Source organism: Rhamphochromis longiceps, linkage group LG3 (assembly GCF_057381845.1).
Source record: "Rhamphochromis longiceps isolate RC_006_pf linkage group LG3, R_longiceps_female_GT1.1, whole genome shotgun sequence".
Lineage (NCBI taxonomy): Eukaryota > Metazoa > Chordata > Actinopteri > Cichliformes > Cichlidae > Rhamphochromis > Rhamphochromis longiceps.
The window spans coordinates 58,008,845-58,036,366 of record NC_140559.1 but is presented as its reverse complement, the minus strand read 5'-3'; the positions used below and the strand labels follow the sequence as shown (position 1 = coordinate 58,036,366).

Genomic DNA, 27,522 nt, shown 5'->3' with positions numbered 1-27,522 from the left:
TAAATTCAATTTTGGATCGAAATTTATTTCATGGATAAGGTTATTATATATGTGCCCTAACGCTTCAGTTTTTACTAATTCCATACAGTCGCGGCCTTTCAACCTCCAACGAGGAACCCGTCAGGGATGCCCCTTAAGTCCTCTTCTTTTCAATCTGGCTATAGAACCACTCGCCATTGCACTCCGCAGCTGTGGGGAGATCAATGGGATCCGGAGGAAAGGTGCTGAACATAAAGTATCCTTGTATGCCGATGATCTTTTAATTTTTATTTCAAACCCCAAAATATCTATACCTGCAATGTTATCCATACTTCGCCAATTTGGCCAGTTTTCAGGATACAAGCTCAACCTATGTAAAAGTGAGTTGTTTCCTGTGGATGGAGGGGCACCAGTGTTTGACTATACTACCCTCCCCTTTAGAATAGCAGGGAATCAATTTACATATCTAGGTGTAATTATTACAAGGACACATAAGTGTCTCTTCAAAGCGAACTTCCTTCCTCTGTTAAATAATGCAAAAAAAAACATCTGGCACAGTGGCCCCCTCTCTCCACCTCTTCGGTGGGAAGAATCAACTCAATCAAAATGAATATACTTCCTAAATTTTTGTATCTCTTCCAATTGTTACCAGTATTTATCCCCAAATCCTTCTTTGATTCCTTGGACTCAATTATCTCATCTTATATATGGAGGGGTAAACGCCCTCGATTGAACAAGGCTCAACTCCAAAAACCCAAGAGTCGTGGAGGCCTGGCACTGCCTAACTTTCGATATTACTATTGGTCAGCAAACATGCGCTACATTATATCTTGGCTTTACTTCCACAACAAGGGTAATTGCCCATCCTGGGTGCTCATGGAGTTGAACTCGCCCACAGGCTCTTCTGTCCTGGCCCTGATTGGATCTTCACTCCCCCTTCCCCCAAACAAGACAATTGATAACCCAGTTGTCTGGCACACGGTGAGGGTGTGGGCTCAGATGAGGAAGCATTTTGGATTAACAGGTTTCTCCCTTCTAAGTCCAATTTTTTCTAACCCCCTTTTTCAGCCATCACTATCTGATCCTATATTTCGAGATTGGCATGATAGGGGCATTACATGTTTTAATGATCTATTTTTTGACAATACTTTTGCATCTTTTGCCCAGCTTTCTGAAAAATTTAATCTCCCACGTACACATTTTTTCAGATATTTGCAGACCGGACATTTCCTCCAATCTCAGATTCCAAACTTTCCGGTAGCACCAGCTGCAAGCCCAGGGGATATGCTCCTCACCCTAATCCCAACACGTAAAGGGTTTATCTCTCTTATTTATGACAGGCTGGTGAGCATGAACGGTTCTTCGATAGATCGGATTAAAACGGCCTGGGAACAAGATTTAAATCAGTCCCTGTCTATGGATACATGGGACTTAATACTCAAATTAGTTAATTCCACGTCCCTATGTGCCCGCCACTGTCTTTTACAATTTAAGGTTGTGCATAGGTTCCATCTCTCCAAAGTCAAACTATCCCGTATGTATCCGAACGTTGACCCCACCTGTGATAAGTGTGGGAGTGCGGAGGCTTCCCTTATTCATATGTTCTGGAAGTGCCCTAGCCTCGAAGGATTCTGGAGAGATATATTTCAGACCTTATCCCTACTTGTTGGACACCATATGGATCCTGATCCTTTAGTTGCGCTTTTTGGCACCACTGGAGAGGCTGATGCACGGTTGACCTCGTCACAGCGTTGCATGCTCTCCTTCGCCTCCCTTGTAGCTAGACGTACAATCCTCCTAAGATGGAGGGGTGCCCCTTTGCCCACCCAGGCTCAGTGGCTGAGGGACCTTATGTACTATCTGAGCCTTGAAAAGATCCGGTATGCGATTAGCAACAACAGCGGTAAGTTTTACAAGGTGTGGGGGCAATTCCTGAAATACTTTTCCAGCCTCCAGGCTACAAACCCGACTTCCAGCATTGCTCAGTAAATCCTCCCCCCTTCTTCTTCTTTTTATTTATTTACTTATTTATTTATTTATTGTTAGTCGTTTGTGTGTTTTTCTTATTTTGTTCTTGATTTATCTGCGATGTTGTTTTTATTTGTTTGCTTCTTTTTTCTTGCTTTGTTTGTTTGGTTTTTTCCTTCCTGGTCTGAGGGATAGGGGTTCTAAGTGTTGTGGGTAGGGGATAAACTGCTGGAAGCAATTATAAGACATGTGAGTGTGTCATTAATCTGTATTCTGATATTTCAGTTTTAACAGTCGCTGTGAAACTTGCTTGTTTGGTGTTTGTCAATTCTGCGTGTATTTGCTTTTCTTTGTTGCTTCAACTCAATAAAAATATCTTTGAGAAAAAAAAAACTAACAGGAAAGCCTGACTTCTTAGAAACAAAATATACAGAAATGAGTGTTGACTCCACACTTTTGCACAGCTATGTATATTGCAATTATATTCCAGTTAGCTCCTCGGTAGGTTGCTGGAGTTTGGGGGATTCTGTGGATGTGTTTAATTCTGCAGATAATGTCATTTATTCAGTCATACGGTGCAAAGCAGGAAACATCAATAAAATTGCTTTGAATCATTTAGCACCATAGTGTGATCTCAACTTTTGTCTCTGCTCACTGGCTGTGTTTAACCATCACTTCTAATATAATTATTGATTACTCATTAAACAGGGATGAAAAGCACAGGATGGATGGATGAGAAGACATTATGATTTTTACTGTGCTTCCTAACGGGGCTTCTCAGATGTAACCACAGATTATATCCATGTTTGGCATTCAGTATTATGTCATCATACCTGAAAGGAGCACATCAGGGTTTCATCCACGCTCATCATGCCACCAGCGTTGTCGAACTCTCCACAGTAGTTGGGAGCTGAGAAGAGCGTCACAAGCTGCCGCTTGGCAAAGAACTCATAACCATCTTCTACCACCTGGGGGTGCCAGACACACAGATACCTGAAGGTGAACAACTGGCACTGCCCTCATACAAACACTCATCATAATCATGATCAGATTTAAAGTACTGTAGTACTTTATGCAGATATTGAAAGCTGAGGCACATGTTGCTAATGGATATGCATTTCCAGAAGTTTCTTGGATAGAGCGTTTGTTTTCTGTGCGGTTTAATGATTTTTATACCAAGTCGATGTGCATGTTACCTGGTGGGCTCTACAGATGAGATCCAGATCATGGCGATTGAGGAACTTGCTGACCACATCAGCTCCAAAGGTAAAGGAGACGCCGCGGTCGTTCTCTCCCCAGCCCTGGACGTCCTTGTCCGGGTCAGACCAGAGCAAGTCGCACAGCAGGCCTGGAGAGGATAATTCACAATGTGAAACATCTCAGCTGCCACACATTCATCTTCATTCTGAATCCAGCCTCTCTTAGACCACAGAAGTCAACTTTTTGTCATATTTATAGTCTGAATGTCTCATCCAGACACACAGAGTCACCCTGAAAGACCATAAGAGGATCTGAGAGACAGCCGCTGCCAGGGTCTGAACACTGGTTGCCTTAAAAGGACAAGAGGCAGCAGCTTTAATGAGGAGGGGGGCAAAGGCACAAAAAGAAGCTTTGCTTGCCTTGGCTCACCACCACCGAGACTCAGCCTCATGTGTTCTGAAAAACTCTGAACCCAAGTCTAGCTAAAGAGTTACTGAAACGAGAGCTGCAGCACAAAGAGCATGAGGTGATGATGATAGATGAATGCCAGCAGATCTGATCAGACCTGACATGAAGACCAGAGAATATTCAGACATTAACTGGATTACAGGGACCTTAATCAGTGCTGTGTTTATCAGCAGTGGCAGAATCTCTACTGAGAAATAAAGCAACAGAAAAGTGAGGGCTAAGAGCAAGCAGTCATATCCTGAGGGTTATTTATGAAGCTTGATGAAGGTCTGACCTTTAGGAAGACTGCTTCTTCAACAGGCTGTCACTGCACTTTGTGCAGAAATGCAGAAATAAATAAATAGTGTCCAGTGTAGGTGTTGGCGATTTCCTGCATTTAGCTGCATTTTTATGCAACAGTTGATACTTTTCTCTATTAATAGAGTGGAAATCCTTTTATTTAAGTGAATGAAAACAAAAACCCAAACAAGGCCAGAGCTGACATCTCAGTGTTTACTGGAAAACACTACCAAGTCTAAACATTTCCCTCATTCATTTTTCCTCCTGAAGCAACACAGCTTTTTGTGTTAATGGCTCCAAACATCCAGTGAGTCTGACATCAGCCTGCTTTCGTGTAAAAGTAGAATGGGAGGCAGCCTTCAGTTTTCAGGCCCCTCGTCTATGGAACCAGTTTGGATTTGGGAGACAGACACCATCTCTACTTTTAAGATTAGGCTTAAAACTTACGTTTTTGCTAAAGCATATAGTTAGGGCTGGATCAGGTGACCCTGAATCCTCCCTTAGTTACGCTGCAATAGGTGTAGGCTGCTGGGGGATTCCTATGATGCATTGAGTTTTTCCTTTTCAGTCACCTTTCTCACTCAACATGTGTTAATAGACCTCTCTGCATTGAATCATATCTGTCATTAACCTCTGTCTCTCTTCCACAGCATGTCTTTATCCCATCTTCCTTCTCTCACCCCAAGCGGTCGCAGCAGATGGCCCCGCCCCTCCCTGAGCCTGGTTCTGCCGGAGGTTTCTTCCTGTTAAAGGGGAGTTTTTCCTTGCTCATAGGGGGTCACATGATTGTTGGGTTTTTCTCTGTATGTATTATTGTAGGGTCTACCTTACAATATAAAGCGGCTTGAGGTGACTGTTTTTGTGATTTGGCGCTATATAAATAAAACTGAATTGAATTGAATCCTTGTTATTTTAAGTTACCTGTTTAAATGTGCGTGTCATACATCAGTTCAAACATATCAATCCCTGTAGCTGATGTGCATATAGACACACATGTTACTGAAACTCTTCTGCTCATGTTTAAATGTGTGATTTAAGTGATCATGTGCTTATGTAAATCCCAGATATACTTGTACCTTTAGACTGTTTAGTACGGGAGAAACAACAGTAAAAAGGCTCACATGCGGGTCAGTTTAAGTTGTGTATCCACTGCATGTACACCTGTCCATTTCACACTGGGTAAAAGTAATCATCAGAGGGTTATTAGTTCCTCTGACAAAAGAGAGAAGAAGAGAAAATGGCCTGCTGTGTGAGAGTGTGCTGACCTACCTGTATCTGGCACGTCTGTGGGTCTCATGATGCGCCTAATCTGCTCCATAGACTGCAGGTCAGGAGAGAGGCCTGTGGGCGACACAAACACCCTTGGGTAAATCTCTTCAATCTCTACTCCTGCGAGGATGGAGGTATTAACTCATATCAGCGCAGCCAAAACTTGTTTTGAACCATTTACTTCACATCCGATTAGTAAACCAGAAATACCAGAAGCTCACGAGAGCCGTGGACTTTATCTTTCATTTTGGGTAAGTGATGTGAGAAGAGCTCAGTGCTGACCCACAGTCTTCACAAAGCCCCAAGGACCAAATAAGAGTGTCACACTAAAGAGTTGTTACAATGATAAAACATGACAAAACATTATACAGAAGCCCGTCTATAAGGGCAGGCTTGTAAATGCCAAATGGGGAACAGATTGTGATGATCTAAATGTAAGAGGAAGTTTGTCCCCGCTGCATCCTTTTGCCATGCACACAATGACCTACAAAAATAAGCTGTTCACAACTAGTTGGAGTATTTCTAATTGTACCAAGCAAGACTGGATTTTAGTTTTGTCTTATTTCAGTTGAAGGCATTTAAAGCCACCAGCTCTTAAAGCCAATGATGCAGGAATGCAGAGAATCTAGTTGTCTGTGTTTCCTTTGACTGAACAGAGCATAAACAAGCGATCAGCATAAGCCTTGTTCTGGCTTACCTGACCGAGTGGCAAACGATAAAACAAAATACAGCAAGTCCAAGTACTCAGCCCTGTGGGACCCTGCATGTAATGTTCATGGAGTAGGATTGTCCACAGTGACACTAATGCAAAGACTGAATATTTGAGGGTCTTTCCACATCTATATGCTCAACCTTCCACTACCCCCAAAAGCTGCCTGGTTCCTAACGGGGCTTTCTAAAGTATTTTTCAAAGTAGCAATAATCTGGAGACTAAACAGTAGTTACATTGTTTCAATATGAATACCTCCGTGACAGCAGAAGATCTTCTCATCCACGATGGCGGCGATGGGCAGGCAGTTGAAGCAGTCGGTGAAAGTTTTCCACAGTTTGATGTTAAATCTGCGTTTACCTGTAACATCAACACGACAGTGTCAGCACGACCATATAAGGCTGTTTCAAAGGTTTTCCAGCTCCGCCTCCAGTTTAATAGATTTAAGACAGTCCTCTTTACACTGGAAGACACAGACGATTTTTGATTTTTATTGGTTTACAAGTGCCCGTCAACCAAGAGCAGTGCTTGCAAGCCAGCAGATCTGCTTGCAGTAACAACATTTTTCCATCTCAATGCTGAAAAGCTTTCACAGACAAGTAGTCCCTTCTTTCCTTCATTTGGGTAAAAGGACTACTGTGCTTAAGGAAATCTGAGATTTGAATGTACACTTTACACAAAATTTGTAACAAAAAACTACCTTTGTGACTACTCATCAGGTGCTGCTGTTGGAATGAAAACACTGGCTATCGGAGGCTAATATGGAGGCAGCTTACTGACTTACTTAAAGTAATGATGAGAATTGAATGCCATTTTTTTAAACCTCCTTAAATCCCGCTGCGCTCTCCATCAAACTGAGTGAACTGGTTCGTCTGCCACTGTGCAGCATAACAAGTACTACCATCTCTAGCTGCCTTCCAACACCATGACCAAGGGACTCCATCCGTGGGATGAGCGACTCACTGGAGAGACATCTGACTCTATTAAAACTGTCATCTGTCACAAAATACTCTGTTATTGTGGCATTTGCATGGAAACACTTTCCTTCATGAAAGCCTGCAAGACCAGTTCAAGTGGCAGGAAGTGGCCTCAGGACCCCTTTAAAGAATAAATAAATAAAAATAAAATAAAATGCAGTTAATAGGGGAATTAGTAGGAGCTCTATTTATGAGTTACTTTCACTCATTTAATTTTACATTTCTATTTTATAGTGAAACAATTCAAATATCTAGAAAAAAAAGGGGGGGGGGGGGGGGATAGGATTGGGAACATGAACCATCAAATTACCATTTTTGCCTGCCTGCTTCCTGATCACCACTTTTGTTTCACTCAAAAGTGTTTGTGTGTTAAATCACGCACAATGGAACGGCAGCCACCACAAAGAACTTAAGAGGAAATAAAAAGTGTAACTATGAGAGCAGGATGCTCACACTCGTCATAGAAGCCGTAGATACGGTTGATGGAGGCACACTCGTGGTTGCCCCTGAGCAGGAAGAAGTTCTCGGGGTATTTGATCTTGTATGCCAGCAGCAGGCAGATGGTCTCCAGAGACTGCTTCCCTCTGTCCACGTAGTCTCCTAGAAACAGGTAGTTAGCCTCCGGAGGAAAGCCGCCATACTCGAAGAGCCTCAGCAGGTCTGTGTACTGTCCGTGGATGTCACCTGGGGTTGGGAGCAGAGGGGAACACTTTGATCCAGAAGGCAAAGAGGAACGTTCTCCAGTAATAATAAGCATTGTTATATCTGTTTGTTTATTTGCAATAGGCATCACACTCTATACTATTTGTGCCTTTGCTGTTCTTGATAGTACTGACCACAGATTTTGAGAGGAGCCTCCAGCTCCAGAAGGATTGGCTGACTGAGGAAGATCTCCCGGGACTTGATGCAGAGGCCGCGGACCTCCGCCTCCGTCATCTGGACAATCTTCCCTGGACGACATCCTCGCACTGGGGAAGGGAGAGCAAAAGCTGGGTGAGCTTAAACTAAACTTCGACACCAAGCTTTCTGATGATGTGAAAGTCAGTTTTAAGGAGTAAGCTTTCCCAAGGAGACTGGACTCCCCTGATTTTTTCCTCAGGGTTATGATTGTCAAATAACTTTTTGAATTAACTTCAAACTAAATATGGGAGGACCGTGTTTAGTCAACAGGAGGACGACAGAAATAGCCTGTGTGGATATTGTTGATGTCAGTGTTTGTGGATACACTTCCTGTTGCGTAACAGAAAAGAGAAGGAAGGAGAAGGGGGAAGGGGGGCAGTCACAGTGGTCAAGTGACAAGAAGCCCTGAAAGTTCGTGAAATCGGCAGATGTACACATAACTATTATGAAAGCCAGCAGGTCAATATTACATACAGATGAAGTGAGGATGACTTGTTAATTAAATCAAATACAAATACATCATTTTTGAAAAAGCATTATTTTGGAACAATACACTGTTACACAATGATACACTTACTCTTACTATACCGTCTTAAGATTACAGGAATTAATGTATACACACGTAGATAAATTAAAGAGTAGAAATGCATTTCCACATTTTGCTGCCATCCTACATTCTCCTACAAAAAGATCAACAGCTACTACATTAGGGCTGAACGATATATCGCATTTGCGATAATATCGCGACATGATCAAGTGCAATTTTCTAACCGCAAAGGCTGCGATTATACTGCGATTATAAGGGTGTCCAAATTACTACCATATCCCAGAATTCATAGCGCGGCCCAGCCAAACTCCAGTTTCCAACAATGGCGGCCGCTACTAAGTTTTAAAATTACTCATACTAATCTTTCTGGGTCACAAAATAAACTTTTAACATATTTTCAGGCGAGAAAGTAGTTGTGTAAACATCAAATATCTGCTCGGTTTATCAAGATATCCCATATTTGCAAAAGTGCTTCGACGTTTTCAGAGGCGTCTGCTACCCACCAGCTCGACAGCTAGCCGGGAGCTCGAGGATTACTGATGCGGCCGAGAACGGCACAACTCCCGGCACATCATTTTCAGATCACCGCGGAGTTTCGCTGCTCGGGTTAAACGTAATATATAAGTCACTTAGACAACCTAAAAATGTTATTGTTGGGCTTTTTTCAGTGTTTTGTTTGTTCGTGAGTAAATCGGTTTGGCTGAGATTAAAGTTATTAGATTAGATAAAATAAAACTTTATTAATCCCCCGGGTGGGTTCCTCCTTGGTTTTCACACAGCTGACTAAACGTCAAACAGAAAACTTATTAAACAGAAGTATGAGACAGTCGAGAATTTACACCAGTGTCTGGTTATATTTTAGATAGCAAGAAGCAGACGGCCGAGTTTATTAAACTCCACCAAGACAGCGGTGACGCTAATCAGAAGGCTAGACCGTCCAATTTCACGCCTTTAATTTTTAAAGGCGTGTTTGTGTGTGTGTTTATACAATTGCTATTATGTTTGCACTTTATGTGTAATGTTACTGACTGCAGAGATCAGTAAGATGTGTGTATTTTTTATTTATTAGTTTTATTTATTTAATATTATTTTTTAATTGAATGACTGTCTAGTAGTTCACAGATGTCGAAAAACTGAGTGTGGTAAAGCCACTGATTTTGTTTATGTATATTTCTGCAATCTGCACATTGTACTGACTTTCATTTTAATGTTTACACCAGGGTTCCTTGTCAGCACTTTATGCTCAGATGTTTGTAAGCTAAAAATAAACTATTGTGTATGTTCAAATATACTGTTGTGATTGAAGAAGTTAAATAAAAATGTCAGTCATCAATTCATGCATCACCTCATGTCATCATAACAGAGGTCTGTCTTCCAGGAAAGAACAGTTTAAAATTAATGTAATATAGTATTGGCCATACTATATGATGTATTGCTTGTCTTTGTTTAATAATACAGAAGACAAAGACCTTAAAAAATAATCGCATATCGCATCGCAATCGCAATATTGGGGCAAAAAAATCGCAATTAGATTATTTTCCATAATCGTTCAGCCCTATACTACATAGACAAATTTATTCTTCTTGCTTAGCAACAATAAGGACCAGAGCTGAGCAAGACTGCTGCTGTCAGGTGACACCACGGCAACATGAAGGAAATCCAAGCCGGTGTAAAACACTAGTCCATGAGTGGATCCCAAGAATGTGGTCAGAAGGATGCAGCAATAACACAGCCAGAAAGGCTCGTTTTTCTAAGGAGGAAGTGGCTTGAAAGGGCTGAGTATCAAAGGTGTCGTGTGTGTGTCCTGCAGGTGAATCCCTGTGATCCTGAAGGAGAAGCAGCAGCAGCAGCAGCATGTGTGCACATGTGCTGCATGACCCTGCCATTTCTGCCTGGAGATCTTAGGCGTGGACTATAAACACTCTTGCACTGCAGCCAAATACATCCTGTGATCACACACGCCCCACTTGAAGGGCTATTTTTATGACTGCCCAAAAGGTGAACGTTTTTCTAGTAAACGAGCAAAAAGAAAAGCAATACCATGCAAAGACTGTACGTGGTTTAAATACTAAACACATTCTCTGCCACTGATCCTTCCATAAGCACACACACAAGCAAGATGTGTTTGTGTGTCTAGTGTTGAGTGATTTCACACCTCTGCCTTCCAGCTCGGTCAGGGAGGCCCGATATAGGATGGAGACACAAACACGAAACCAGAAGCACCTGCCCGAGAGGATAACCCTTCATCACAGGGTTAAGCTGAGGCGGAGCAGGAAACACACACGCACGCACGCACGCAAGCACACGCTCGCACACGCTCGCACAGAAAGAGAGTGCGATCCAGTGACCTTGACTTCAGATTGTACCATTATAAGCTTGTGGGGAGGTATCCCAGCATCCTTTGGTCCATCACTTGTGCACTGCAGCTTCACCAGTCAAGAGAAGGAAAGAGCAGGATGTGGCACCCACATCTGATTACCGTGGCAACCCAGAAAGACCAATTTCCAGCGGGAGAGGTGTTGGCGAATGGAGCAGCAGCTGCATCTCACAGGGAAAAGGAGGCGATTCGCAGATTAAGTGTCACCTCCACCAGCCCACGCCCTGCATACTAACACTGCTGCATCCGACAGCCGTGACGGAGACCCAACAACAGGCCTGCCTGTATCCGCATAGTTTGTGATTCTGGTCAATTACTTAGCTCAAAATAATTTACTCATGAGGTTCACACACACACACACACACACACACGGTTTAGAACATTTGGTAAATGTCATGTTCAAGACATTTACCAATGTTCAAGAAACCTCTAGTACATTTTCCTAATTTGGTCAGCTCAGGTCCATGTGCCTGAGCCACCACAGTGGAGTTTGGTCACACCCTCTTAAAACAGTATGCCAGAGGAGTTCATGCAATCAAGTGCCTGCTGTCAAAATCTATTCACCAATTTGCCTTTCCTAGGGCTGCTCAATTAATCGAATTTTAATCACGATTACGATCTGGGCTTTCAACGATCATTAAAAATGACTGAGCCGATTATTAGCCCCTCCCTCATTTATCCGCGACACCTTAAAGGCCGGTCCGTGAAAATATTGTCGGGCATAAACCGTCCGTGGCGCAAAAAAGGTTGGAGACCGCTGATTAAGAGGACCCGAGGGAAGCTCAGAAAGCTAAGCAGAAGTTATTTGGAGAGTGACTGCCGTTGGTTGAAAAGAGTTAAAAAAAAAAAAAAAAAAAAAACTTCACTGGTGTTGCACACTATTTTATATTATTTTTTTAAAGTCATTGTTAACCCTTTAAAGCCAGTCAGAGCAGCACGCTCCGTTTTGCGTAACTATTTTTAAATCCCTGTAGAACCTGAACCGTGTAAGCTAGCGCAATAATTTGTTTTGCATATGAAACCGGAGGAGTTGTACTTACATCTGATGCCATCAGCTTGTCCTCGGTCACGGTTTCGTTCCACATATAGCTTTGCAAAAACTGCATAAAAAGCGCTTGCAGGAACAAAAGCATAATATTCCAGAAACACGCTTTGCCGTTCCTATCAGCTGTTCGTAACACTTCCCACAGTGAAATGATGCACATGCTGTTTTCTTTGCAAATTTGCATCATAGGATTGTTTTTTGTTTTTCCTGCAGTATATAAAAATTGCTGTATCTCCAAAATAAAACTATGAAGACACTCAAAATAAATTTCCTGTGGTGGGAAACTATTTTTTGCAACTTTATTGTATTTAAAGTTTTGAGGGATAAACCTCTTAAATTTCTCCAAGTAGAAATATATGTAAACAAAACAAAAGCGATTTTCAATTTTTTTTGTAGTTTATTGCACTTTTTTGCAATTTATGTAATTACTATGCACTTAATGCATACATATTATTAAAATATGGGCTATAACAGTTGTATTGATGTATAGCAACTTGAAATGCTCCCACAAATGGCACTACAGCATGTAAAAAAAATAAATAAAAATAATATAAGCTCTGGTGGACTTGGTTCTATAGTAGGTCTTAAAGGGTTAAATAAATATCGTCAAATAATCGTGATCTCAATTTCAGTGAAAATAATCGTGATTATCATTTTTGCCATAATCGAGCAGCCCTACCTCTTCCTTCCCCTTCCTCCTTTAATCTCTTTATTATCTTTATTTTTCAAGTTCCATTCCTGGCTGTGGCTGACTCTCTGGGTCACCCTCCTCCGCCTCAGCAGTGAACTGTGCTGACGTCAGAGGACAGCTCTGCCTCATACCCCTCCCTGAGTGCATACCAGACAGCTCACAGGCCTTTTTAAACCTTAACATCTCAGCCTACTGCAGCCTGAGAAACATGCAGCCAGGGAATCTACACGTACCACCAAAACCCAAAGAACCTTTCTAGTACCAAGTGTGGGGAACCAATTTTGGATGAAAAAGCGTCTGTGAAACTAAATGCATCAACACAGCTCACTAGAAAAGTTCAGTTCAGTTCATTTTTATTTCAAACATATACATTCACCAACATTTCATAAAAATCTTTCCATGCAGTTGTAAAAGTAAATCATGATACACTAAGCTGAAGGAAAAAAATTAAAGTTTAGCTAATGTGACCCTCTGGATTTAAGGCTTGTTGTCAATAGTTAAGTTTTTAAAAATACAGAAGCAAAAATTGTCTGCGAGATGTCTGAATTTATCCAGAGTCCTGTATTGAGGTCTTGTTTTGTCCAACCAGCAGCAGTCCAAACCTGTTTGGCTCTCAGGACTATTATTCGAAAGCTACTCTGGATCACTGTACTTAAAACTGCAATATGGCATTGGATATGGGACAGGGCACTCCCCCAGTGTCCCTTCCACAGGGTGGCCTAACATGCCTGAAATATACATTTACTAATTAAAAAACCAGACAGGTTGCACTCAGAGCCATACTTCAACTCCAGTGGCTATACTAGAGACATTATTAGGATTGTGTTTATGCAAGCAGCAGAGCACAGACCCACAGTTAAACTTGTTAACACTGTGCAATGGTTTACCCAACCCGTAGTGAACATAACTGGAGACCAGTCACCTGAAACAGTATTGACATTTGCTTGTTTTTACCGTTTTAAATATGTTATCATTTTGATTTCTTCTAACTAGTAGAACCCTTTGCTTAAAAAAGTAATTAGTTTGAATGGTAGACATTTAAATGTTACTTATAAACTATAAAGTTGTAAAGCTCAGCAACATGGCAACAAGAGACCATAAAAAATATTTTAATGACTATAAATGAGTGAGTCTAAGAAAGTTTTTGTTAACTTGAAGGCGAACGACTGAATTGACTACCAGCGAGAGGTGAGGATGCTGGCGATTCACATATTGACAGAGTAGTAAATAGAGGACAGGGTTACCCAGGCAACCAGACCCTGGATGGACCACTTCAGCTTCAAAGAGATGTGTGATGAGCACATCACTCATTGTGTGGACATATCATTAGAAACAACCTAACGTTCTTTGGTTGTCATATTTCTAGGTACAAACTGGGAGGGGTTTTTTTTGTTAAATAAAAACTCTTCCTGCCCAGCATTTTGTGACAGTGACTCATTAAATATTTGGGAGGATCTTAAGAAAAACCCAGCCATCTATTGAGCTGCGTAATAAACCACACCAGAGAGGTGTTGCCACATAAAGCAACAACGTGACAGGGTGTGTGAGTACACAGTCAAACTATGATAGAGTGAAATGAGAAAACACCTTACATAGTAAGGCCAGGCTTGCCCGAACAGTTTTGCAAACATATCAAGGCCAGAGCTATCTGCAGAGTCAACAACTGTAATCTTTGTGGACTGTGTTGCCCAAAATTGATGGTAGTCTAATATTAACCACTGACAAAAGTGAACATCTTCATATCTGAGAAAAAAAAAAAGAAATAGAAAAGCACTGTTTTTTCAATCTATAAAGGAAAACGTGGTCGTTCTCTAAAGGAAGGGGTTTGGTTGAGAGTGATTTCCTCTGCTTCGCTGGTTGTAAATGACTTGCCAAGCGTCAAAGAGGTCAACTATTTTTCCATTCATTTAAGAGAGGGCTTACTTGAACAAAGAGCCAAAGAGAGCGAGTGAAAGATAAGTTAGTTACAGACAGATTCTCCTTCTGGAAGGCATTGCCATATATGGCCGCTGCTGTATGAAGGAAGTAGTCAGTCAGGACAGAGAGGGAGTGCTTGAAGGCTCTGCTGCATGTGATGGGAATAGAAACAGGCTAATGAAGCGCAGGCCAGAGCTCGCACTCAGGGCCACAACAATATAATGGCTGTCAGCTGCACTGGAAAAGCGCTGCGTAGGATACATCAGCGAGAAACACGCGCAGATGTCAGCGCAAACCATAAGCGTGACTACTCCAAGTCAGCAAATTCTACTTATTTTTCCATGAGATCTACATTTGTAATCCTTAATGCAGGTTCAGTATAGGTCTATATATAGCCCAGTGTTATTATACGTGCTACTTGATTATTTTGTTTTTCCTGGGTCTGAAAGGATTGTTTGGAGTGGTCATGTTGTTTCACTGAATCAGTGTTTTTGAATCAGTGCTGAGTCACCGATTAGCTGACCAATGAATTCGTTTTAATTTTATTTTTTTTAAGTAACTTGTTCAATACTCCCTGTCAACTGAAACTGTTTCAAGTTCATCACAGCGGAGTTTCCCGAGAACAATCGGGCACAGGCATCAGTGAACTTGGCCTCAGTTTACCCGACGTTGCACTGAGTGTACAGTACCAGTTGTGACAATTCTCATCTCGACTCAAACAGTATCTTACAAATGGTGCACTTTGTAGTGAAATGTAAATATACTCAGTTATATAAATGTCTGTGAAAAAAAATGTCATCACAACATTGCTCCAGCAATGCCACATGTTTACGTTTCCTAGTACGTGCAACAATAGATAAGCCCAAGCATATCTGACAACAAGAGCCCTGTCTCGGCTTCCGGTGATGATGTAGTAGTGACAAAGGTAGCTATTTAAACAACCTCCAACAAAGCACATAACTTTGCAAAATATGCAAGACAATTGTTCCAGGTAAATGTGGAAACAATACACTTGTTTCACTACTTGAGACAAACACATGCTGTCAAATGCAGCCTGGCTATAAAGGAAAGATACCAGCAGCTGGAGATGTGTGACGCAAATGTAAACAACTGACTCTACAGAGGATTGCTGGAGCACTTTCATTCCATAAGACAGCAGCAACAAACAGTAGATGAACATCACTGATGTGGTTGCATGGTGGAAAATAGAGCCGTTTAGTTATTTTAGTTTTAAACTAAAACGTTAAGCAGTTATTTTATACTTCCAAGGGTAGGCCACCTGAGTTCTTACGTTGACTAGCTGTGTTACCACTATAATGCTACTGCTGCTGGCACCTGGTTTTCACACTTCAAATTAGGAAACATGTCATGATGGTATGTTTTTTTTTTTTGTTTTAAATCACATTGTTTGTAAACATATCATCATAAAATATAAAGTCCATATTGCCCACAGCTACACAGCACTAAGGAACTTTTAACAGCACATTTGCAGTACCTGGACCTAGCATATTAGTCACAGCACATGCCACTAGTATTGCTGCTCTAATAAGACTGATGTCTTATTAGACATTTTCACACAACTCAACACAGGGAGCTCTTTTGAAGTTGCTCAAGTTTCTCTCTGAATGGTGTCTGGTTTCTAAGGGACTCTTAAGATTGCAGTGTTAGCGTGAGCCAATTTTTCCCCAATAGATCATGCACATGGGCCGAGGGGGTGAGCCGACAAAGCCAGCAGAAGCTATAAGACAGGTAGGCCTCACGATAGTAGTAAAACATTTTTTTCCCCTCATATGTTTAGGTTCTGGGTCTTCTACACTGGTTAGTTTAATTATTATCTATATAATTATCATTATTAATATTATCATTATACCTATTGTTGCTGGTGTTTTTGGTTTTGTTAAGTCTGCAAAGGCAAAGAATGTTTGACTTTGTTGAACTTGCATTGTAGTAAGACCACTCAAAACATTGGATGGCCCTTTTGGAAGGTTTCTGTGCTGGAGCTGGCACATGACCATTTCAAACTCAATAGGTAGCATGCTGCAAGTACGCATCTCAATATCAACTTGAAAAACATAAACAAGCTTTTCAACTCGATGGTCTAACACCACAGTCCCACATTTAATTTCACCACCCTAGCTCTCTTGCAAGGTATCACCTGTCAAATAAAGGCACTAAAAAAATTACCCATGACACATCAGCATTATGGCTTAGAAAGGTAGTGCAAAGCTAAAACTGAAGGTGACTGCAAAGTCTATGTTTTGTAAGTATGCCCACATGTCACAATTCACACTGTCAGTTCATTAGTGCCACTTTCTGGCAACTTCAACTTTAACAGAATATCTCTCCTTTTCAAGAAAAGGATTCAAAAGTTCTACTGGGTAGACTCATGAATTTAAAGCAAGTATGACTGTGCATGTTTTTAGACACTGCAGCACCAAAAAAGATGCCGTGTCAGACCTTTTTTAGCCTTCCTCTTCCATTCACTCCAACTGGGCACAAGGCCAGCAGCTCTCAACTGCTCCTCCATCCCACTCTCTCCCACACGGGAGAGATGGAAAACAGTGACCCCTTAGTGAACGAGAAACACAAAGTAACTCTGGCAAGAGGAGCGGGAGCCACTCTTAACTCAGAAATCCAACTGCGATGGCATTTCTGGGCAAGCTTTAGATTTTCAGAGGACGTTTTGTTCGTCTCTAAGTGCCACAGTGAATGGCAGTCTTTGTGGGGCGAAAGAAAGGACGAAATTGAGAGGAGAGACTGGGGGAGATATAAAAGGAGACACAGCTATAGACAGAGAGAGTGGGAGAGATGGAGAGGAGTAGAGAAACGGGAGAAAAATGTAGGCTGACACTGAAGCTTGAGACCCTGCAAACGAGGGACTGAATAGAAGGGAGGGTTTATAGCTAGGCAGCTGAAAAGCCTGGGTGAGCTCTCTGTGCCATGTTTGGTGCCAGGGGGTGAACGCTCCCCGCCACACAGGCTCCACCATTGTTGTTTCCATAACAGAGTGCCCCGCCAGCACCCTGAACACCACGCAACACAGCAGCAGTTGACTACATCTGACACAAACAAGCAGGGTGACAGCGAGGAAACAAATATGCATTATGAATAGCTGTAAAATAAAAATTGAATCCAGGAAAATAAAAATAAAAAAGTTACTTTAAATGGCTGTCAAAGTGCTTCAATTTCAGTTCAGACGGCGATGAACTTTCCTCACACAGACACCCAGATGCTAATTAAAATGATAAAACCTCCGAACTGGTCAAACCGATAGAAATTTTGAAAATAGGAACACAAGCAACTCCTTGTAAAAACAATTAAGAAAAAAATAAATTCACGCTGCCTGAAAAACAAAGCTAAATACAGCAAAACATATCAGTCAGGATTTACACTGGCTCGAAAAATCCTAATGCCCAAGTTTGAGATAACAGGTCTCACGACGGTGGCTATCCGTTTTCGCTTCCTGATTCAGGCTCTTTCACACGTCATGACTCTTTTCAACATAAAATGATCCCTATGAGTGTCGTCTACACCAATCAGACATGGTATCAGAAGATGCAAAGCTGGTCGCAAAAATCTATAGAGAATACTTTAAAAAAAATAAAATAACAGTAAAATGCAACATTGTTGCAAATAAGAAAAGAGATCAATACCACTGAAACTTGTTATTTTTGGGATTTAGTTCACAGAGGAGTAACATAGAAGTACTCAACAGCCATGTGACATTTTGCATATAGTACAGGTATTTGCACAACAGAAAAGTATTTGTGCAAGGGGTAACAGCATGCCCGTCTTCATTACTCACTGTGTTTATCAGACACATCTTTACCCAAGTGGAAAGCAATAGTTAGGTTGCTGTTGGCATTTCCAGTATGTCTTTCAGAAGATGTCTGAGTTAATGTTGAATGACTCACATTAGCAACCACTGCGTTGCTTTGCTTGGCCATTGTTATGCTGCGATTCGTCACGTGTTTTCTGGAACTTGAATAAGTTATATATTGCTTTGTGGCAACTTTACAGCACTCGCTGAATTTGTTCTTCATCACTACTTGCTCTAAATCCAAAGCATTTTCAAATAGCAGATGATGATCCACTTCCAGGATGACTGCATTTGTTCTTTACAGTGCCAGACATTTGATTTTTGTATGGCTAGTCGGTTATCTATAGCATATTGCTGACGCCTATCCAGGAAACTTCACATTGCTCAGTGCAGGGAAAAGGTGTGACTGGCATATGCAAGCATCTCAGACAGTAATTTATTGAGTGTAATTGCAGAATAGCCATTTATCGGTTAATTCCAGTAGTCAGTGACTACTATGACTTATATCCAAAAAGTCTTCTTTAATATGACTTCTAAAGCTTTTTCTTTAAAAAAAAAAAAAAAAAAAAAGAAAGAAAATAGCTTCAAGCTTCATACGATAGCCTTCATAAAGGCTATCGTATACTCATATTAAATGTCTAGAAAGTATATGGTATGTGGTATCATCACCACAGTAAAATATCTTACAGTTAGAGGCCATCTAAACAATATGCAATTAAAGATGCACTACACTCTTCTCACTGCGCATTTTACCCCCTTGGCTTATTTGTCATTGTGCTGTTGTCATCTTTGAAAACTGTAAGGACTAAATGGTGGCTCCTTGGTAAAGGAGTGACTCAAATTCAGGAAACATGGACATCTAAACACAAACACCTTTTAGGAGATTTTATGTTCCCAATTTGACAACAACTTGGCTGCTGTTTTTGCCCATAAACCAAGATGACCAAAAAGAAGAAGAAAATAAATAAAAATTCCATCCTACCTCCCCTCTCCCTTACTGGCTGATCCATGGGGCTGTGGCGTTGATTGTGCCACATAAAGCCTACGGGCCACCTGTGCTGGCAGCCCAGACAGAGGGCTTGTTGTCACTAAAGGCCAGCCAGTGTGGGCTTAACATGTGTATGCTGGAAAAGCTGGGGCCTGTAATCACTGCTTTACTCGATTGCAGCACAGAGACACAGTACAGCAATGGTTATAAACTAATGAGGAGGAGAAAGAGGAGGAGGGGCAGGTGCAGAGAACTCAACAAACAAACAAGAAAACACAAGGCTTGGCCAGTAAACTGTGCACAGGAATGTAGGGAAGGAATACCGCAGCTTATATGAAGCATACTAGAGCAGGGCGATATGACCAAAAATATTTATCACGATATACTTTTGAAAATTTGCGATAACGATATAATTGACACTAGACAAAATACTTTACAACTCCACAACTTTATTAGCGCAAAATACAAAACATCAATGTAGTTTCACTTAAACAAGCAGCTGTTTTTTATGTGCATTAAAGTTATATAAAAATTTAACAGTGCAAAGACAAATTCCTTGCTGACAGTTTAACCAAAAGGCATTTCCAGTGGAAATTGGCCGACAGATCCTCAGCATAACCGTGTATAATATCCACAAAACTTAAAAAGGATGAGTATGAAAACAAATGCACCACGCATGCGCGTTTTATCTATATTCTATCGCGATATTTCATTTTCTTATCGTTGCCCAACATTATACCGTGAACAGTATGATATGGCCCAGCCCTAAAGCATACTACTGCTTGCTACTGTGTTAATGCAAATGTAAGATTTCTATAAACTCTAAACAATTCCGGGTCAATTCAGATGTGATCTAACTAACCACAGCGAGTTGCTGCGAAATCTGACACGAGCTGCTGTGGATCATACAAAAACAGTAGACGGCTGATTGATTTCAAACAGACCATGGTGTCATGCAATCCTGTGTAATGTGGCTGCATTGCTATTGATCTTTTCACCTCACAATAATACCGCATTACCACCCTTTGATTAGACACATAACTGTTTAAACCGTACTTCTTTTGTTTTTGTTTTTATTTTTATAACCAGGAACACAATACATTAGGCAGCTGTGGGTAACTTTGCAGTGTTAGTAATCAGCAGTGCTTTAAAAAAAATAAAATATGCATGCAGGCTCTGATGCAACACAACAAGCTTGATCCTGCATGACCACACTGGTGTGGCTTAATACAAACATTCAAACTGGGATACCACCGTTCTTACATGCAAAACAATGACAGACAGGACTCTCGCGTCCTCAGGGAGGAGTGCAAAATATGACTGCATAACATTACCACTGTCAGACACACAGACCTCCAAATGGCATTTTAATACAGACAAATAGCTTTAGTAAGTAAGCTACACACCATTGTGCTGCTTACCTTTCTACTCTGACTCAGAAGACTGGTCACAGGTCAGTAAATCACAAGTCATTGTTGTACACAGTGACAAATGAAACCTGAGAGGCTAGAAACCTGCATGCTTTGCCTGCTATGCCACTGAGGAGGCTTCAGTGATGTAAGTCATGCTGTCAGTTGATCAGGTTTAGCCTGTCAGCTAGAAACTCCTGTCAACCCCTCCACCAAACCACTCTTGAAGCACAGCTTCAGTGTGTGTCTGTCTTTAGACACACCAACACATTTGCAGATAAATTTGTGCATACCGAAAACCAACTAAAACGAAATAAATGACAAGCCTGAACACAGAACATAGGAGATAGAGACTCCTAGTTCAGAGTTTTCTTCTTCCTTTTTTTTTTCTCTTCAAGCTGATCGATGAGTTTGAGGACAACTATGCAGTTTGGGTTAAAACTTGACAAACTGGGAGTGATGCTGGTCTTAACTTTGTCACAAAACATGCATCATAGGTCCAACCCTAACAGGCATGTTATAGGACTCTCTAAGAAAACAATGACTGAGTAAGAGGCAGCAGGGGAAACCCCATTTATGGCGAGGAGCTGACTGATCAGTACTGAACGATTGACTAACACCTGATTGATAATATGACAATGTAATGCTGCATTTTACAGTAAAGCAGGCCTACCGATCACAACTGGATATCTAACTGCAGCACCGAACATTAGCTAGACGTAATAAATGGTTGTTCAGTCACGTGTGCGTTAATTCAAGTGGCACGCTGCAGTAATTTGATTTACAGCAGTCAGGATTTGATACTCGACAACATTTTGTGTTCCTCTACACAACCAGCAGGTCAGCTCGTAGAGGTTCAACTGCTGTATGGACGCCCCTCAAGTCCCCACCCAGTCTCTAACAGTGACCAAACATTTCGCCCTTGCGTGCGGGCATAGAAATCCTCCTGCCCCGGCTTAGACTTGCCATGTCATTTCCTGAGAAAAACATACTTGAAACACACCCTTAGAACGGATTAGGCAGACATGTATAGATTTTCCTGGTCTTCCTAACCGCTCAAATGTGCTTATCACCCATCATTTCCCTCAGATTACTACTATCAAGCTGAAAATGTGATGCTGATTACTTGCAAGGTTATTGGGTCTGCTTGTTTTTCAAAATGAACTGCCTGTGAAAGTGAATGGCACAGCTTAATGGGACGTCCTTCCACAATAACTGGCACACTTTGACATTTTAACAGCTGGCTGTGGAAAGGAACCCATCTATGACTGTAGTTTTAAGGGATTATGGCACAGAAAGTAAATATCTTGGGGCGATCGTGGCTCAAGAGTTGGGAGTTCGCCTTGTAATCGGAAGGTTGCCGGTTCGAGCCCCGGCTTGGACAGTCTCGGTCGTTGTATCCTTGGGCAAGACACTTCACCCGTTGCCTACTGGTGGTGGTCAGAGGGCCCGGTGGCGCCAGTGTCCGGCAGCCTCGCCTCTGTCAGTGCGCCCCAGGGTGGCTGTGGCTACATTGTAGCTTGCCATCACCAGTGTGTGAATGTGTGTGTGAATGGGTGGATGACAGGTTGTGTAAAGCGCTTTGGGGTCCTTAGGGACTAGAAAAGCGCTATACAAATACAGGCCATTTACCATTTACCATATCTTTGATATCCTAAATTAGGGCTGTTCGATATAACGATATATATATATGGACAACGATATAAAAACATTTATCGTTTCATTTTACGCTATCGTTTGTTTCGTGGTGTCCCAAAATAAACTGTTTACGGCAATATTTTTTCATCGTTTTGATGGTCACTGTAGTGGCTATATTAATTTCTTAAAGCTCTCTCTTTCTCTTATATTTAATATAACCACACTACGGATGGGCAAGCGACTGTTTATGCATTGTGGTTAGCAACAACGACGGTAACACCACCGCGTGTCCGCTTGTTTATGTACCACATAAACCTTTCACAATAAAGCTCAAGATCCTGTTGAGACTTTTCAAAATAAACTGAATCATGTGAAAGAGCAGATTATTTATGGATGAGAAGTAAAAAAAAAGGTGCTAAAAAATAAACCTTAGACTCAAACGTTAGAACAGGCTTTTCCCCGCAGCACGCCATGTAATAAATACTCACAAAGAAAACGGCGGCTGTTACAACTTATGTCTAAAAATGTGTAGTTTCATGCATCTGTTGAAACACTCGACTCCAGGTACATGACGCGCAGCTGGAAACGCTTCCCGCAAGTCGAGCTGCCCGAGATTCACATAATTTACAGAAAATGTTACATTTTTGTGATTTATATTGTTATCGACGATAGAATTCTTATATCGGGATATGAGATTTTGGTCATATCGCACAGCCCTATCCTAAATACATGAAAAGGGAAAACAAATACAGGGTACTGAGATATTTGATTAAAAAAATACAAGCATTTTATTGCCACTGCATGTGGAAAAATATTATAACATCTCTCTTGAATGAAAGAGTTGGATTCCACACATGTCCAAGAAATGAAAAAGCGATATGTAATATTATGAAAAGGAAAATTAGAAGATTTTTCAAGAGTTAGAACAGCAACAAATTCCACCTTATTGCCATTTTCCCCTCTCCCCTGTATGTTTGTGTCACCCAGAGGGTAGGTTAATTTCTACCAGGGACAGCTGTGGCTGTTGACATTTAATAGGAGATCAGCGAACTCTCCATATGTGCGTCTGTGTGCATGAGTATGTGGCTCTCTGCCTGCCACCAGCCCTCACAGAAAAAGTGAACCATCACACTTTTAAAGTGCTTAAGGAAATCCCTTCCTATACTGAGAAAAAGATCTAATTTTATTCACACAGGAAAGAAAAAGAAGAAACGGCTCCCTGGCGTGGAGGTGATTCTAAGCTTCTTTGTGTGAATATCGGGAGGAAACAAAACAAAAAAAAGACCCACAGACGGGTAACTTGCTAAATTTTGAAAGGAAAGCGGCCTGTAGATATAACCTGGGTAAGTAAACTAAAGATGATGATTATCAAGGGTTGTGTGAGTTTGTGCTTTTGAAAGGTCACTTTTTAAAATAAAATGTGACCCTTTGAAGACAAACTGATCCATAAGGGACATTCTGAGTGCTCAGGCTTGTATTTCTGCCCAGTCTAGGCCTAAATCTGTCTTAGTGTTTGAATCAAACTATTGTGTTTTTTGGGACATTTTTTTTCCTAAATGGAAAATACTAGCTGGTGAGAACTTTCCACACTAAAAACAAATTCTAAATACCACACTTGTTTTTGGAAGAAACAGATTTTAAAGTCCCACTTTAACATTAGCATAAATTATATTTTTATACTTGCCACTGTGCTATAATTACGTGTGGCCTGCTAACAAACACTTGAACATTTACTTGTAGTAAAGCACAAAATATGATTGATACCAAGGACAGAAAAGTGAATGCTCGCATGAATCTGAATACACATTTTCTTCTTCTTTGATGGTGCTTAACCATTACTTAACCAAGTGTTTGGTCATTTTTATGAAAGCCAATTACGTAAAATTCACTTGATGTGTAAAGGTTTTCTTTACAATCCATAACAGAAAATCCAATACCTTTTACAGTTTTCCCCCTGCAATGAGGTTAACTGCTAAACACGAAGCGAGTATACTATAGTCAGTTCTTGTAGGCACAGTACTGTGTTACTCTACATATCACGCACAAAGAGAAAACAAGCACCATTATGTCACTGCTCCCGTCAGTCCAGATGATTAAGTTATACTGACATGCACTGTACATCTACACTGGGTTCAATCATTAGCAGAAGTTGCTGTGCATGAGATGATCTGGCATGAATGCTTGTTCACCACTGACTCAGAGAGATATAATCTCCCTGTTTATAATCTATTTTCAAGAAATTCTCATCGACATCAACTCGTCTGTCTGTCAGAATCCCTCATTTAGCACTAAGAAATCATCCCCTGCTGCTAGCCAACACATAACAATGGAGTAGAGGCAAAAACACTTTTACACAACAGCTCAGCAGAAAAGTCCACATGCATATGAGCAACGACAGAATACAGAATTAACAAGTGTCTCTCTGGATAAAGTTGAGCCACAGCTAGTATTGAAAAGATTCCTATTCAATGTAGTACTGTTGACAAAATGTGTGTTCTTTATGATCAAAAGGCCAGCTGAACAAACTATATGCACCGGTTCATGGATAAGAAAACACACGGAGTAGTAGAGCTAAAAGTTTGGTTTAGGTTTTGAACTCCTACAAGTATGTTTTAATGGGAATACTACCGAAGCCTGTGGCTTGTGTAAACATCGCCACTTAGCAATATGCGCCAGAAAACAACAGAGCTGCAGTCTTCAGCTCAGAAACCCTTAAGCCAAATCCCATTTAAAAAAATTTGAATTTTTCTTAGAATTAAAGACAAACCCAATTTTTAGAAATCAGAAGCAAGATTTTGCTTCCTGGTAGATCGGGCAACTGTTGGGACACTTTCGGCTACACTCAATCATCAATCTAAACTTTATTTTTAAAGAAATGTCAACTTTTGCTGAGCATTTGCCCCTGAAGCTATCGCCCTCCACCGTGTATTTTGAACAGAGCTTTTGTAAAGGAGCAGAGACTATAATAGGTTAAAAGACAGTAGAAGCAACTTGTCAAGTATTTCATTTGGTGCATTCCAAAGTGATAACACAAATGCTGTGACGTGAGTAAGACAGCACTTAATTACTATACTATTAGCTAGTTAGTCTAAGATGGATAGTAAGATAGGTCTGACGTTATCTTCCATCGAAGCACAAACAGCCCACTAGCAAGAACTTTCTTACCACTTAATCACCAAAACCCTCAAAATGCAGTTTACAAAAAAGCTCGAACATAGTTGCATCCAAATGAATTACAAATTAATCTAAAAAGATCCGTGAAAGAAAGACTGTTGCTGACTAAAAAGGTGTGCCTGTTGTTAACGACAGTGAGGACCAGTCCTGCTCACTCCAGAACCGGGCAACGCTAACACGTAAAGCGGGCCTTTATTGTCAAAAATAAAACCTAAATAAGTATTAGGGGCTAATACTGGGCAAAACAAGAATACACAAATAAAACTTGGTTGTGAACTCACCCTCTAAAAGCCTGGAAATCAGCGAGTCGACGTCCAACTCCCCCTCCGCCATTTCTGTAACGAACAGCTCTGCCCGCCGCAGTCTGAAGCAGGCAGGGCAGACACCGCCTCACCGCACAGAAACCGCCTCCCTTTCGCGGCCTCCCATTTAGGGCCATTACGCCTCATTCAACTACACCTCGGATATTTTAGTTTCTAGAACAGAAAGGAGAACAGTGGACATTTTTTAAAAACATAGTAATCCTGCTCATAAGTTTCACATACTTTTTTTCCTCCTCATTTTCTAATTCAATCCTCATATTCAGCCATTGCTATATAAAGCCTGGCTCAACCATAAAGATCATGATATGAGGGTACAAAAATGTATTTGTATTAGAAAAGAAGGGTAGCCAAAAAAAAAGATGGTCAATAGCATATTCACTCTTGCTTTTTACCTGTGATTTTCGATTGCGTTGAATGCATCAGCTAATCCAGTGCTTCTTACAGCAATAATCATAATAATAACGATGCAAAGATTACCATTAGATATACTCTATTTATAATGGAACATCGTTTACACTAAGAAAATAAGTTTTCGTTTTCACCATATTCTATCAAAGGACAGGTGTCTTAAAGGGCCTGATTTATTCACCTCCAGCGCCCCCTTCTGGCCAGGATATGTCTCTTAGAGCAAAATCAGTCCTTTATTCACGTTACTTTGTCTTCAACTGGACTAAAACAACATGGTGAAATAATCGTTGTTTAAAAAAAGGGCGTTTGAAGCCCTGTCACTATTATCACACTGTATTAAGTAGGTACTGATTTCTAGTGCAACCAGCAGACCAGAAACGTGTAAAGTAAGACCGTGTGTGAAGGACTGGCCTGAAAAACACTGAAACTGGTAAACTTAAGATCTGTATGTTGTGTCTGTTTACAGAGAGAAGAGCCGACAGACAGGAAAAAAGTGAGTTGGATCTTAATCTTAAGACTCTTCCAGGTTATGACTAAAGCCAAGAGTTATGTTATTGCCTCTCCCACTCACTTATTTTTCAGTTTCTTTCAAGTGCGTCACTGGGTATTTCCGCACTGTTTTGAGTGGGTGGAGGCAAGTTGCACTGCAGAGAGAAGGCAGAGGTCTGCAACTAGATCAAGCTAGCCACAGCGCCGGACACGAGGCAATTTTCCCTCTTCAAAATAAAAGTATGCAGTATTTTATGAGCAATTGCTTGTCCCTTGCAACTAGACGAAAGTCTTAAAATAAGTAACGCACAATTGGTATACACTACTCCTATTACACCACAGTTCTGCTATACTAATGTGAAAAAGCGTGAAAACCATGAAAATAAACTATTGTTAATTTTGGAGACTTGGTAAAGGTAGTGGCTGGCTTTAAAAAATAAAAAATAAACCAAGTTATTGTTCTGTTCACACCTATTTCCGTTATCTTGAAAATTACCCAAAAAAATCTGCCATGTTTTGATTTTTTTTTAGTTCACTATAAATTCGATTAATTAATTTAACATTTGGGGGTAAAGCTAGTAGCTGCCTAAGTAGTCAATAAAAGGCGTTATCAGCGAAAGGTTATCCAATTTCAGATTCTGCATTTGTAATAAACGTGGCACAAAAACAATGCCTACTGTGTGAGAAAAAGACATCACAATGACTTAAGGGGAACAGATTTCTTTAAAAAAAAAACAAGATGAGGACAAAAATAAAGCAGAGATGTGTTTCTATTAGAGGAGTTAACCTGTGGAATAGTTATGACAGTGATTTAAAAAGGTGTAGTTCATTTTCCTTGTTTAAAAATATGTTTAAAAATAGAGTATTAGAAAAATATATAAATCAAGAATGAAAAGAGCAAAAAAAAAACAACCAAAAAAACCCCCTCTTGATTCTTTTGCTTTGAT

The 27,522-nt window shown here is 40.8% G+C and overlaps 1 protein-coding gene across 1 annotated transcript in view; it reads right to left on the bottom strand.

Moving 5' to 3' along the window:
- LOC146675448 (serine/threonine-protein phosphatase PP1-beta catalytic subunit) overlaps nt 1-25,770 on the bottom strand; it is a 30,268-nt gene extending 4,498 nt beyond the window's left edge. The window contains exons 1-7 of the mRNA XM_085400475.1: nt 25,637-25,770; nt 7,686-7,817; nt 7,303-7,533; nt 6,128-6,232; nt 5,164-5,235; nt 3,144-3,295; nt 2,781-2,915 (exon numbers count right to left, since the gene is read on the bottom strand). Of these exons, the coding sequence (XP_085256601.1) occupies nt 2,781-2,915; nt 3,144-3,295; nt 5,164-5,235; nt 6,128-6,232; nt 7,303-7,533; nt 7,686-7,817; nt 25,637-25,688 (879 nt within the window). The 5' untranslated portion in view covers nt 25,689-25,770. The remainder of the gene's footprint in view (nt 1-2,780; nt 2,916-3,143; nt 3,296-5,163; nt 5,236-6,127; nt 6,233-7,302; nt 7,534-7,685; nt 7,818-25,636) is intronic.
- Between the last annotated feature and the right edge of the window lie 1,752 nt (nt 25,771-27,522).